Raw genomic sequence first — 13,187 nt, forward strand, 5'->3', positions numbered from 1 at the left:
TTTTTCTATTTTTAGATGTTATATTAGATGTTGTAATATGTATACTTTGTGGCAATTACCGTAATCCATTAACTTCCTGTTTCAAGGAGACACAATTTTTTCAGGATAATAGAAAAAAATGTTATAAACGCTCGTTACAGAATTTAAAAAGACCAGTCATGCCTTTTATGAAAGGAAGGGCACCTGTTAGGCGAACAATGAAATATCTTCAAGATGGTGCCCTGCATTTGAAAAGTGAAATTCAAGTTATGACATTAAATTACAACATCGGACCCGGTCAGCAGGTTCACAGAGGAGCATTGTAATTTTTTTTTTTTGTCTCAGTTGCATGAATGTTTTGAAAAATGATTGTGCTTTTATTTTCTGTCAATATTTGATTTCATTTTTCATTTATGAGACAGGTAATCAATATTGTATGTTGTAACCAATGTAAAAGAGGGACGAAAGATACAAGAGGGACAGTCAAACTCATAAATCGAAAATAAACTGACAACGCCAAGGCTAAAAATGAAAAAGACAAAAAGACAAACAATAGTACACATGACACAATATGTAAAACTAAAGAATTATATGGGGATGAAGTACCATTTATCGGTCTCATCCAAGTTCTCCTAAACAGGAGGGAATTACGAAAGAAGAAAGTAACCAATTATGGTAGAAAAATCAATAAAAAAAAAAATCGGAAACTTTTTTTTTCAGATCTACTTCCGTTTCCGGTCTTGTTTACATGAGACTTTGAATGAAATGTATATTTATCAACATAATATGAGGCAGGCATTACCTGTAAATGGGGACGAAGTCTGTATGAATTATTTTTTTGTAACTTAATTATTTGTCAAAAAAAAAAGAAACGGAAATACCGTAACGTTTCCGAGTTTGGTTCTGTTGTTAGGGATTTTAGTTGTGACGTTATTTAAATTATGACGTCATATGCAATGTAAACAAAGAAACGCTATCATTAGGTAACGTTTTTTCATATCAAGGAATTATTAAAAATGAAATTGGTATTGCGCGTTTCTTTCTATTTTATACTAGACTGATAAATATATATTTTACTCAAAGTTTCATACAAACGAGACCGGAAAAAGGAAGTATATTGTACATTTCTGCGCAGGTCCGGGATTTCAAAACATGACATAAAAAAAAATTGAACGATTTTGAGTTCATTAGTACAATGAAAAATTCGGGAAATTTTCCCGAATTTTTTTTTTATTGAATTTTCTACTGTTATTGGGGACTTCGTCCCCATATCAACAAATATAGGAAGGAATTCAACACTCAATCATTTTTGATAATTGTTTGATATTAAAAAAAACGTTACCTGGATAACAGCGATTCTTTGTTTACATTGAAGATGACGTCCTACATTTGTAACTTAAAAAACGTCACAACTAAATCCCTAACAACAGAACCAATATCGGAAACGTTACGGTATTTCCGTTTCTTTTATCAACATGTTTGAATTAAAAAAAAAAAAAACAGACTTCGTCCCCATTTACAGGTAATGTCTGCCTCATATAATGAGGCAGGCATTACCTGTGAAAGAGGATGAATTCTGTATGAATTGTTTTTATTTTTAAATCAAACATATTTTAACTTCTGTTAAAAAAAAACCAGAAATACAGTAATGTTTCTGATTTTTTTATTTTGACAAAACACTCAGCATGGAACAACAAGCTAGTGCAACGACAAAAGCATGTTTTCAACAGATACGAAATATTGGTCGCATTAGATCCCTGATTACAGATGAGGCATGTAAGACTCTCGTGTGCTCACTCGTTACATCACGACTAGATTATGGTAATGCGCTGTTATACGGAACAAATAGCTGTGTAATAACAAAACTACAGCGTGTGCAAAATACAGCAGCACGGCTAATAACGCGCAAGAGAAAATACGATTCAATAACACCTGTTCTCATTTCATTGCACTGGTTACCGGTTCATTTTCGTTGTCAGTACAAACTCCTGCTGTACATTTTTAAAGCAATTCATGGCAAGGCACCATCATACCTACAGGAATTAGTTGAACATTACAAACCTGGTAGAGCCTTGCGATCGGAGAAAAGCATGCTGTTACGACTACCAAACGATGTCAGGACAAAACGCTATGGTGAACGACGGTTCGATATTGCCGCACCAACTCTTTGGAACAGCTTACCTTCATCCTTACGAAATGAACAATCTCTTGACGTTTTTAAAAAGGATCTTAAGACATATTTTTTCCGAAGTGCTTTCATTGATTTTTTGTAAATTTTGAAATTTATGAACAATTTGTTTTACCAGTTGATTGTATTGTGAATTTTTACTTAATAATTTTTAATACTTGAGTCACTGTGGTTTAATGATAATCATTATTTTAAATTTATACAGAGGAAATTTTAAATTTTTCTTAACTCATTTTTATTTTTTGAAACTTTTTACTTTTCTTTCATTTTGATTAATTTTAAATTTTTGATATTTTTTGTGTGAGTTGTACATTCTTTTATATTATTCTATTTAACCGACAATCAATGTTTTCATTTTACACGCCACTGCTCAGAAATTGTATTTATGTGATTGTATATTTTGCTTTTACCTTATGTATCTTATTTTTTTGTTTATTCATGTTAAGCGCTTAGGGTAATTTTTCAAATTATATAATGCGCTATATAAATATTGTATAATAATAATAATAATAATTTTGGTTCTGTTGTAAGGAATTTTAGTTTTGACGTTTTTTAATAAAAAACTTAAAAGTCTGAATAAAAAAAAGTTATAAATTTTGAGTTCATTAATTAGTAGAATGATTTTTTGTGTGAACTTTTAAAAAAAAAAAAGTTAATCGAGCTACCCCATCATGTTTAACTCTTAGGGATATCCTCATTCATCATGATAATTGGAAGTTCATTACCCTAAGAAACAACTTGCAAGCTTGAAGCAAATATGCTTAGCTTTATACAAAGCTTAGTTTTAACAGAGACATATATACACATATATGTCTCTGGTTTTAAGGCAGAAAATCTATACATGAATATTAGATATACTAAATAAATGTACATACTAAATAGTGTGTTAAAATTACATTGTTAGGCAATCAATGAATATTAGATATATATATAAATTTGAATACAGATCTAGTGTTGTTTAAGTTACTTTAACAGGAACATGTACAGTTTTTAAACAAAGCAAAGTTGTAGCTTATGTCTATCTAATTTAAACATGTTTAGATGTATAGTATCAAATTTATTGAGAACAGTAACCCAACAATCAATATGTTTTTATTAATTTCAATATGCGATGGCCATTTATATATATTTATCCTAAAATATATTCCTTAAAGTTTTATGGCAGTTGCTCTCAAATAATATGAACTTTCTTTATTTTTCAGAGATTTTGTGTTTTGGCATCTACCTCAACTGTTGTATAAAAATCCACATACTCAATTTGTTACCTTTAAGAACTTAACACCAACTCCTGTTTTCCAGTTTTTCTTCAGTAAGTACATGGATATAAATCCCATTTCTTTTAAACTTTGATAGAAAATATATTTACTTGTTAGAGTATATCAAGATAAAGCTTTATCTAAGATAGACATTAATTTAACTTGCTTGAAAGTGCCCCTATATCTAAAAATTACCATATAGGGTGTATTTTTCTTGGTAGAGAAATTTTGAGATTTAGGGGCAACACATTTAAAGTATATGAATAATTTTAGTGGTTCTTAATTCCCAATTTAATATTTTGGTGGATACTGAAATGGTTGCAGTTGAAACAAAATTCATTTAAACAAGTGTTTATCAGTATATATCTCAAACTCTGTCTGATCAACAAAGACAAAAAATCATTTGAGCTGACAGAATTTTTAGTTTTTAAGTTGTAAATATAGTAGGAAAGATCATATTTCTTTTCTGGTCTGACATACTCATAAACAGTTTAGCACAGACTGGTCTATAGTTATGGTTGTATGATTTCTGAACTTTTATTGATTTGGGGCGTAAATGATAAAATGTTGATTTGGGGGGGGGGGGGGGTTATGTAAATCATGAATATAACAAACTGTCTGTCAATCATTGGTTTTAATATTTTTTGTTTTACAGGTAATAGAAAGAAATTAGTTATTGATGGGGAAACATGTAAATCATGAATATAACAAACTGTCTGTCAATCATTGGTTTTAATATTTTTTGTTTTACAGGTAATGGAAAGAAATTAGTTATTGATGTTGATTCTCATTCAAAAGATGAAATTCATTCATTTATCAGAAGTACATTGTGTAAAACAGAGTAAGTATATATTGGTGAGAGGTCATGACCCCTTTTAAAGTTCAATATACAGGGAGATTTTCCTTTTGAACTACATCATAAACTGAGGCTATATAAATTTTGGGCATCTGTGTTGTAAGTGCTATAATACCATTGATATCTGGGATTGAAGTTCAACTTTTTACAATATAAGTATGAATTTGGTCTTTGTCTGGTTAGACTAAGTGATACAGTCTATATCAACTATTGTGTTTCTCCCAAATGTAAACATGTATGTGTTTAGACATTTTTTTATAAGTTTTATTTGTATAAGTTTGTTCTTGATACAGTTCATTACAAAAGTGAAAGATGTCCCAAAACTTTCCTAGAAATGGAGCAAAACATGAGAGAATTATCTGAATTAAGGTGTAATTGTTCCATCATATTTATTTATTAATCAAATTGATTTAGGGGAAATATAAATAGCAAAACACTTACTTTCTCATAATTAAAAAATTTGGCACCAGCAAACATGTTTAACCCTGCCACATTTTGTATGTGTCTGTTCATTGGAAATCATACCACATTTTGTATGTGTCTGTTCATTGGAAATCATACCACATTTTGTATGTGTCTGTTCATTGGAAATCATACCACATTTTGTTTGTGTCTGTTCATTGGAAATCATACCACATTTTGTTTGTGTCTGTTCATTGGAAATCATACCACATTTTGTATGTGTCTGTTCATTGGAAATCATACCACATTTTGTTTGTGTCTGTTCATTGGAAATCATACCACATTTTGTATGTGTCTGTTCATTGGAAATCATACCACATTTTGTTTGTGTCTGTTCATTGGAAATCATACCACATTTTGTATGTGTCTGTTCATTGGAAATCATACCACATTTTGTATGTGTCTGTTCATTGGAAATCATACCACATTTTGTTTGTGTCTGTTCATTGGAAATCATACCACATTTTGTTTGTGTCTGTTCATTGGAAATCATACCACATTTTGTTTGTGTCTGTTCATTGGAAATCATTCCACATTTTGTTTGTGTCTGTTCATTGGAAATCATTCCACATTTTGTTTGTGTCTGTTCATTGGAAATCATACCACATTTTGTATGTGTCTGTTCATTGGAAATCATACCACATTTTGTATGTGTCTGTTCATTGGAAATCATACCACATTTTGTTTGTGTCTGTTCATTGGAAATCATACCACATTTTGTATGTGTCTGTTCATTGGAAATCATACCACATTTTGTTTGTGTCTGTTCATTGGAAATCATACCACATTTTGTTTGTGTCTGTTCATTGGAAATCATTCCACATTTTGTTTGTGTCTGTTCATTGGAAATCATACCACATTTTGTATGTGTCTGTTCATTGGAAATCATACCACATTTTGTATGTGTCTGTTCATTGGAAATCATACCACATTTTGTTTGTGTCTGTTCATTGGAAATCATACCACATTTTGTATGTGTCTGTTCATTGGAAATCATACCACATTTTGTTTGTGTCTGTTCATTGGAAATCATACCACATTTTGTATGTGTCTGTTCATTGGAAATCATACCACATTTTGTTTGTGTCTGTTCATTGGAAATCATACCACATTTTGTTTGTGTCTGTTCATTGGAAATCATTCCACATTTTGTTTGTGTCTGTTCATTGGAAATCATACCACATTTTGTATGTGTCTGTTCATTGGAAATCATACCACATTTTGTTTGTGTCTGTTCATTGGAAATCATACCACATTTTGTATGTGTCTGTTCATTGGAAATCATACCACATTTTGTTTGTGTCTGTTCATTGGAAATCATACCACATTTTGTATGTGTCTGTTCATTGGAAATCATACCACATTTTGTATGTGTCTGTTCATTGGAAATCATACCACATTTTGTATGTGTCTGTTCATTGGAAATCATACCACATTTTGTATGTGTCTGTTCATTGGAAATCATACCACATTTTGTTTGTGTCTGTTCATTGGAAATCATACCACATTTTGTATGTGTCTGTTCATTGGAAATCATACCACATTTTGTATGTGTCTGTTCATTGGAAATCATACCACATTCTGTTTGTGTCTGTTCATTGGAAATCATACCACATTTTGTATGTGTCTGTTCATTGGAAATCATACCACATTTTGTTAGATATCAGACTGATTTCTGGGTATATTTATTGTAAAATGTGAACTATGCCATTTCTTCATATGGGAAAGTCTATGCAAATGTCCAAAATTTTACATTGGAATAGAATACAATATTACAGTATAACTTGCATCACAAAATAACTCCTTAGTAGGATTAATAATGCTAACCTTGAGTGTGCATTGATGTACACAAGCTTGAATTGTGCCATCTTTGCTAGCCAAGGGTTACAATCCACTCCCGTTCTCTCCACCCTTGGCAGATTGAGATAAAATTTTGGAGACACAAGGTAAGGATTTTTATTGGTTGCAATAGAAACTCTTTGCATCCAATCAAAAAGCGCCTATAGCATGATCACGTGTAAATGTAGAAAGTGTTTGTAAACAATTGCCACGTGTTTATTGTGCAACAAGTCTTTTACATCACTAAACATACGACTATATTTAGTGACAACTTGAATGTTTTTAATCAACTAATAGAAGTTCCTGTGTATGTTTCATGCACAAATGCATGAATGTTGACGTATATTTTCGTTTCCAGCTTTACCAAGTGTGTAGAATCTAGACGCTACCATGTTTTTACCTCCAAATTGAAGAGTTCAAGTGCTACGACTGGTCAAGAATAATGTATTCGGAATGGGTGTGACTTTAATCTTCCAATAGATAGCGCAACATCGATATCACGAATGTTGGCTTAATCTGCCAAGGGTGGAGAGAGTTGGAGGGGATCGTAACCCTTGGCTACCAAAGATGGAATTGTGCAATCTTTATATAATCTGATTATCATAAAAGTTTGATGCACTTGTAAAGTCAATTTCCTGATTCAACACAATACACCATGCTCATTAAAGTTTTGTATAAGCTGGTTATTTGTATAAGCTGGTTATGAATTGTAAAGTCAAATTATATTCTTTCTTTATTATTAGATTATTCACAAAAAAAATTCAACTACAATCTTATTGATACATTGTATAAAAGTTTGGTTATAAAAACATGTACTGACAAAGGAATTCCATGTGAACATAACTGTTATAATTCACCTAGTTTTAAGTTACACTAAACTAAGTCAAGACATTAAAATTCTTGACAAATGTTGTCTAGCAGTAATTTTCTTTTTCAGAATGGAAGTAGAAGAAGAAGAAACAAAAGATGAGAAGAATCCAGCATTATTTGGACTTTCTGATAGTAAAAAGTGTATATGTCAGATACCAGGACAGGTTCCCTGTTCAGGGGCTGTCATCTTACCTCCTCAAATTAGAGGCAGACATAGATATACCAAGGAATCATAAACATCACACATTATTAAATATCATTTTTACTCTTCTTCTTTTGTGTTAAATATATACAGGTGGGTGTAATGATGTAAAGATTTGAAAATAGAACAAATTTGATGTTGCAGAACAGAACTTACCACTGAATTTGTACTTACCTTGAGCAACTTGAAAACTTGTCACTTGTTAAAACTTCAATAGTTTTTAATCACATATGATTGATACAACAACAAAAAACAATTGGTTAAGTTGGGTTTGACATAAACTTGAACATTTCCATCATTTAGTAAGGTGCTGTAAAATATATTCATACAATTTATGTTTGAAGGAGTTTTTTATAGCTAAAACAAAATATATGCAGCAGTAAGAAAAAGAAAAAAAAAGGACAGACTATGTTTGTAGTTTATACACATTGATTGTGTTTGTTTTCGGATTTGGTTCCAATTCTTTCAAAGGTCACCGGCTTTGAAACAGAAAACAGATAGATTTGCTCCTTAATCAGTTACTAAATCTATACACACATAACACACATAATTCCCAATTGTTCTCATGTATGTGTACATTTTGCACAAATCGACTGTACATAATTTGGCTACATCTTTATAATATAGTTTTTTCCAAAAATAATAGTCATTTTTTTTTAATTACTGGCTAGTTTTGTTTTTTGGAAAGATTAGAACTTGTTCTAAATCTTTACTAAGGCACTGCCCTGCCTAACAACATGACAGGTTAGCTACTGTTACTAAATGTATTCACACTGAAATATAGTTCCCTATGGTTCTCATGTATGTGCACATAAAACACATATAAACTGAAAAAATGGGTATATTATTCCAATGGGCCAAGTGAGCTTTTCTCATCACTTGGAGTCTTTGTCGTCCCTTGTCTTTTTACAAAAATCTTCTCTGAAACTCCTAGTCCAAATTTAACCAAACTTATCCACAATCATCATTAGGGTACTTGGTTTTATAAATGTGTCTGATGACCCTGCCTGCAAATCAAGATGGCCAACATGGCCAAAAATAGTACATAGGGGTAAAATTCTGATTTTGGCTCATATTTCTGAAACCAAAGCATTTAGAGCAAATCTGGAATGGAATAAAATGTTCATCAGGTCAAGATCTAACTGCCCTGTTATTTTCAGATGAATCGGATAACTCGTTGATGGGTTGCTACCCTTAAATTGGTAATTTTAAGAAAATTTTGCAGTTTTTAGTTATTATCTTCAATAGTAGTATAGACAGAGATAAACTGTAAACAGCAATAATATACAGCAAAGTAAGATCTACAATTGATTCAACACGACCAAATTAGTCAATTGACCCCTAAAGGAGATGGTGCCCTTTAAAGTCAATTTTTAACAATTTTCATAAATTTCTGTAAATTTTTACAAAATATATTTACCTCTGAAGCTACTGGGCCAAGTTCATTATAGAAAGAGAATTGTAAGCAGCAAGAATGTTCAGTAAAGTAAGATCTACAAACACATCACCATCACCAAAGCACAATTTTGTAATGAGTTCATGTGTCCTTTTTTAGAGCCTCTAGTTTATTTTACTGTTTTGTACTAACATGAGCAACACAATGGTTGCCATCCTTCTGGAGCACATGAGATTGACCCAGTTTTTGTTTGGTGCATGTTGCTCAGTCGTTAGTTTTTGTCTCACCTGCTATAATAGACGCGGAAAGAGAGACATTGGGACCTCTTTTCTGTCATTGGTGATGCGGTGGGTTCGACAATTATTAAGTTTTCTGGTAATTTATTTTAATAGGAACTTCTTTTGATAGATCATTGATATTTAATATTAATTTCCATTACTCTCAGTACATATCAGTTTGATGACTATTTGGAGGCCCGCACCCTTAGTCATGGTCCAGCAACTTAAAGTTAAATAGAAATAGTCCATGTTAATTTTCTGTTGGAGTTGGTTTGGTAGGAACTACTTGCATGACTTGTGAAATCATACTTTGTAAAGGATCACTCTGCTTCAAACAAAAAATTCTCTGAAACAGACATTATCAAGATGCTTGATTTATTGATTGACAACATATTTGTTACGTTCGGATTGTTGGCATTCCAATGGGTACAAATTGTGCCCCTCTTCTTGCCGACTTGTTTCTTTATTATTATGAGGCTGACTTCATACAGGAACTTCTGGGGAAGAAAGACAAGAAGTTAGCAATATCCTTTAACTCTACTTTCCACTATATAGATGATGTAATTTCCCTAAATAATTCAAAATTTGGTGACTATGTTGAACTCATCTATCCCATCGAACTAGAGATAAAGGACACTACAGATACAGTTAAGTCGGCCTCATATCTTGACTTACATCTTGAAAGTGACAATGAGGGTCAGTTGAAAACAAAACTTTACGACAAATGAGATGATTTTAGCTTTCCAATTGTGAACTTTCCATTTCTAAATAGAAACATTCCAGCAGCACCTGCATACGGGCTATATATCTCCAAATTGATACGATTTTCCTGTGCTTGCATTTCATATCATGATTTTCTTGTTAGAGGGTTGCTGCTCACAAGGAAGATTTTAAACCAAGAGTTCCAAATGGTGAAGTTGTAATCATCCCTTTGTAAATTTTACGGACGCCATCACGAGTTGGTTGACCGATATGGAACAATCGTTTCACAAATGATATCGGATATGTTCCTTACGTCGTAACTTCAACCCCATTCCCTTTCATGGATGTGACCTACCATTTTTACTATTTACCGGATTTGTTATCATACAAGCAACACGACGGGAGCCACATGTGGAGCAGGATGTGGTTACCATTCCGGAGCACCTGAGATCACCCCTAGTTTTTTGTTGGATTCGTGTTGCTTATTCTTTAGTTTTCTATGTTGTGTCATGTGTACTATTGTTTGTCTGTTTTGTCTTTTTTTCATTTTTAGCCATGGCGTTGTCAGATTTTTTTCGATTTATGAGTTTGACTGTCCCTTTGGTATCTTTCGTCCCCCTTTTGTGACAGATCACTTATTTGCATCACTGTCAAAACACGAAAATGACGAGGCCATGGTCCAGTGACTTTGAATTAGTTAGCAATGTGAAGTTTTCTGATTAAGTTAGTTTGATAGCAACTTTTGTGATAGATCAATTATATATTGTATGAAGTTGCATTACTATCAGTACGTATCAGTTAGATTACTTTTTCAATGCCTTTCCTCTAGAACATGGCCCAGTGACCTTAAATAGATAAGCCTTGTTAAATGTTAAGTTTTCAACTGGAGGTAGAATGATATGATCTACTTACAATAGATCATTGTTGTTTTGTTTGAAATTACATCACTATCAATACATATCTGTTCGACGACTATGTTGAGGCCCTCCTCCTTCGGTCATGGTCTAGTGACTTTGAATTGATAAGACATTTTCAATGTTGAGTTTTTTTTTTACTTGTGTCAATTGATAAGAACTACTTGTGACAGATCAATGATATTTTTGTATAACTATGCATTACTATCATAACATCTCAGTTTGACGACCATTTCTAGAACCTGCCTACAAGATCATAGTCAAGCGACTCTGAATTAATAAGAAAATGTTTTGTTCACACATCGTTGTCAATATAATGGAATTGTCATACAAGTGAGCGATTTGGCTAGCTTTAAAACCAGGTTTAATCCACAATTTTTGACATAAGAAAATACATGTACCAAGTCGAGAATATGACAGTTATTATTATCCATTCGTTTAATGTATTTGACCTTTTGAATTAGCCGTTCGATTATGGACTTTCTTGGAGTTTATTGTTTTTGTAATTTTACTATTGAGTGAACATTTTATTCTATACTTTTTACCTTTTTGTCTTTTATTGTTGGTTTTGTTTTTCTGTGGTGTTGTAAATTTATTTTTGACGTATGCGTCTAAATGTCCCTTTGTTGTTTTTTGGCCTTCCTTGCCCATGCCTTTTCGTCATATGGTCCAACACCATACACGCATATTCTGTTATTGAGCATAGAGAGGTCAACAATAAGAGGTGAGTTGCCTTCTACTAGTGTCTATATGTAGTACTATTAATTCATAAGTTGTCTCAATATCTACTTCAAATAAAGGCAACAGTAGTATACCGCTGTTCAAAACTCGTAAATCTATGGACAAAAAACAAAATTGAAGTAACAAACTAAAACTGAGGGAAACGCATTAAATATAAGAGGAGAACAACGACACAACATTAAAATGTAACATACACAGAAACGGACTCAGCATTAGACAAAATCCGATGAGAATAACAAATATAACATCAAAACCAAATACATGAATTTGGGATAGAAAAGTACCGTGACACGTCTTATAGTAATGTGAATTCACACTCAAATATAAGAGAAAACAAACTACACAACGGAAACACAACGTTAAAATGTTACACACACAGAAACGAACTATAATATAACAATGGCCATTTTCCTGACTTGATGCAGGACATTTTTAAAGATAAAAATGCTTCTTAATAGAGAAACCATCTGCTTATCTTAATAAAACTCTCTATTGGCTCTTATACTCTGCATATTCATTTTAAGAAAATTGAAATTACTGTTATGTGAATCATCGACTTGCTTTGTATCGTATCTGAAAGCTAGTAAAGGCGATTCGTTAAATATTATTTGACCAATATTTGTTGTCTTCTTTTTTGAGTTATGGTAGTTATATTCATAGGAGACATCACGCTGATATATGCCAACGCTTTGATTTTATGTTGTTGTTCTGCGGTTTACATGTTGTATCGACTAATATATAAAAAAGAATGTGCATTTTTCGGTGATGAATGTTCTTGCGTGTGTTTGTGCTGTGTTTCTGTCACGTAGTCTTGTCATTTGAGCGATATATTTTTAACTTTGTCATAAAGTGGGAGGTTTGTCTAACCATTAAACCAGGTTCAACCCACATTTGTTTTCTTTTAAAATGTCCTGTACCTAGTCAGAAAAAAGGCATTTGTTATCAAATAGTGCGTTTCTATACATGTTGGCGTTTGCTTTTGTTGCACTTAGCGGCATGTTCAGTGTTTATGTAAATCTTTTTTTCCCCACTTATGGTTGATGTGTAACCTTCGGTTTTAGTTCAATTTGTAACCCGGATTTGTTTTCTCTCAATCAGGTTATGATTTTTGAACACCGATATAAACAAGTTTATTTTCTTTGGTTATATCTTCTGAAATCAGACTCTGACTTCTCTTGAACTGAATTTTAATGTGCGTATTGTTATGTGTTTACTTTTCTGCATTGACTAGAGGTATAGGGGGAGGGTTGAGATCTCACAAACATGTTTAACCCGCCGCATTTTTGCGCCTGTCCCAAGTCAGGAGCCTCTGGCCTTTGTTAGTCTTGTATTATTTTAACTTTTAGTTTCTTGTGTACAATTTGGAGTTTAGTATGGCGTTCATTATTACTGAACTAGTATATATTTGTTTAGGGGCCAGCTAAAGGACGCCTCCGGGTGCGGGAATTTCTCGTTGCATTGAAGGCCTATTGGTGACCTTCTGCTGTTGTCTGCTCTATGGTCG

At 32.5% G+C, this 13,187-nt stretch overlaps 1 protein-coding gene across 1 annotated transcript; it reads left to right on the top strand.

The window, feature by feature from the left end:
* The first annotated feature begins 47 nt into the window (after positions 1 to 47).
* On the top strand, positions 48 to 7,719 carry LOC143062206 (small ribosomal subunit protein mS25-like). Its single transcript, XM_076233989.1, has 4 exons — positions 48 to 301; positions 3,370 to 3,476; positions 4,177 to 4,264; positions 7,518 to 7,719. Exons 1-4 carry the CDS (start codon positions 159 to 161, stop codon positions 7,684 to 7,686), a joined length of 507 nt encoding a protein of 168 aa, XP_076090104.1. The 5' UTR covers positions 48 to 158; the 3' UTR covers positions 7,687 to 7,719.
* The last annotated feature ends 5,468 nt before the right edge of the window (positions 7,720 to 13,187 follow it).

Source organism: Mytilus galloprovincialis, chromosome 1, assembly GCF_965363235.1.
Source record: "Mytilus galloprovincialis chromosome 1, xbMytGall1.hap1.1, whole genome shotgun sequence".
NCBI classification, from domain to species: domain Eukaryota; kingdom Metazoa; phylum Mollusca; class Bivalvia; order Mytilida; family Mytilidae; genus Mytilus; species Mytilus galloprovincialis.

Excerpts from the sequence above, each read along its gene's own strand:
- LOC143062206 (XM_076233989.1), top strand. The coding sequence starts at position 159 with ATGCCTTTTATGAAAGGAAGGGCACCTGTTAGGCGAACAATGAAATAT. Across the intron at positions 3,477-4,176 it reads TGTTTTCCAGTTTTTCTTCA|GTAATGGAAAGAAATTAGTT; the intron begins GTAAGTACATGG and ends TTTGTTTTACAG. Across the intron at positions 4,265-7,517 it reads AGTACATTGTGTAAAACAGA|AATGGAAGTAGAAGAAGAAG; the intron begins GTAAGTATATAT and ends TTTCTTTTTCAG.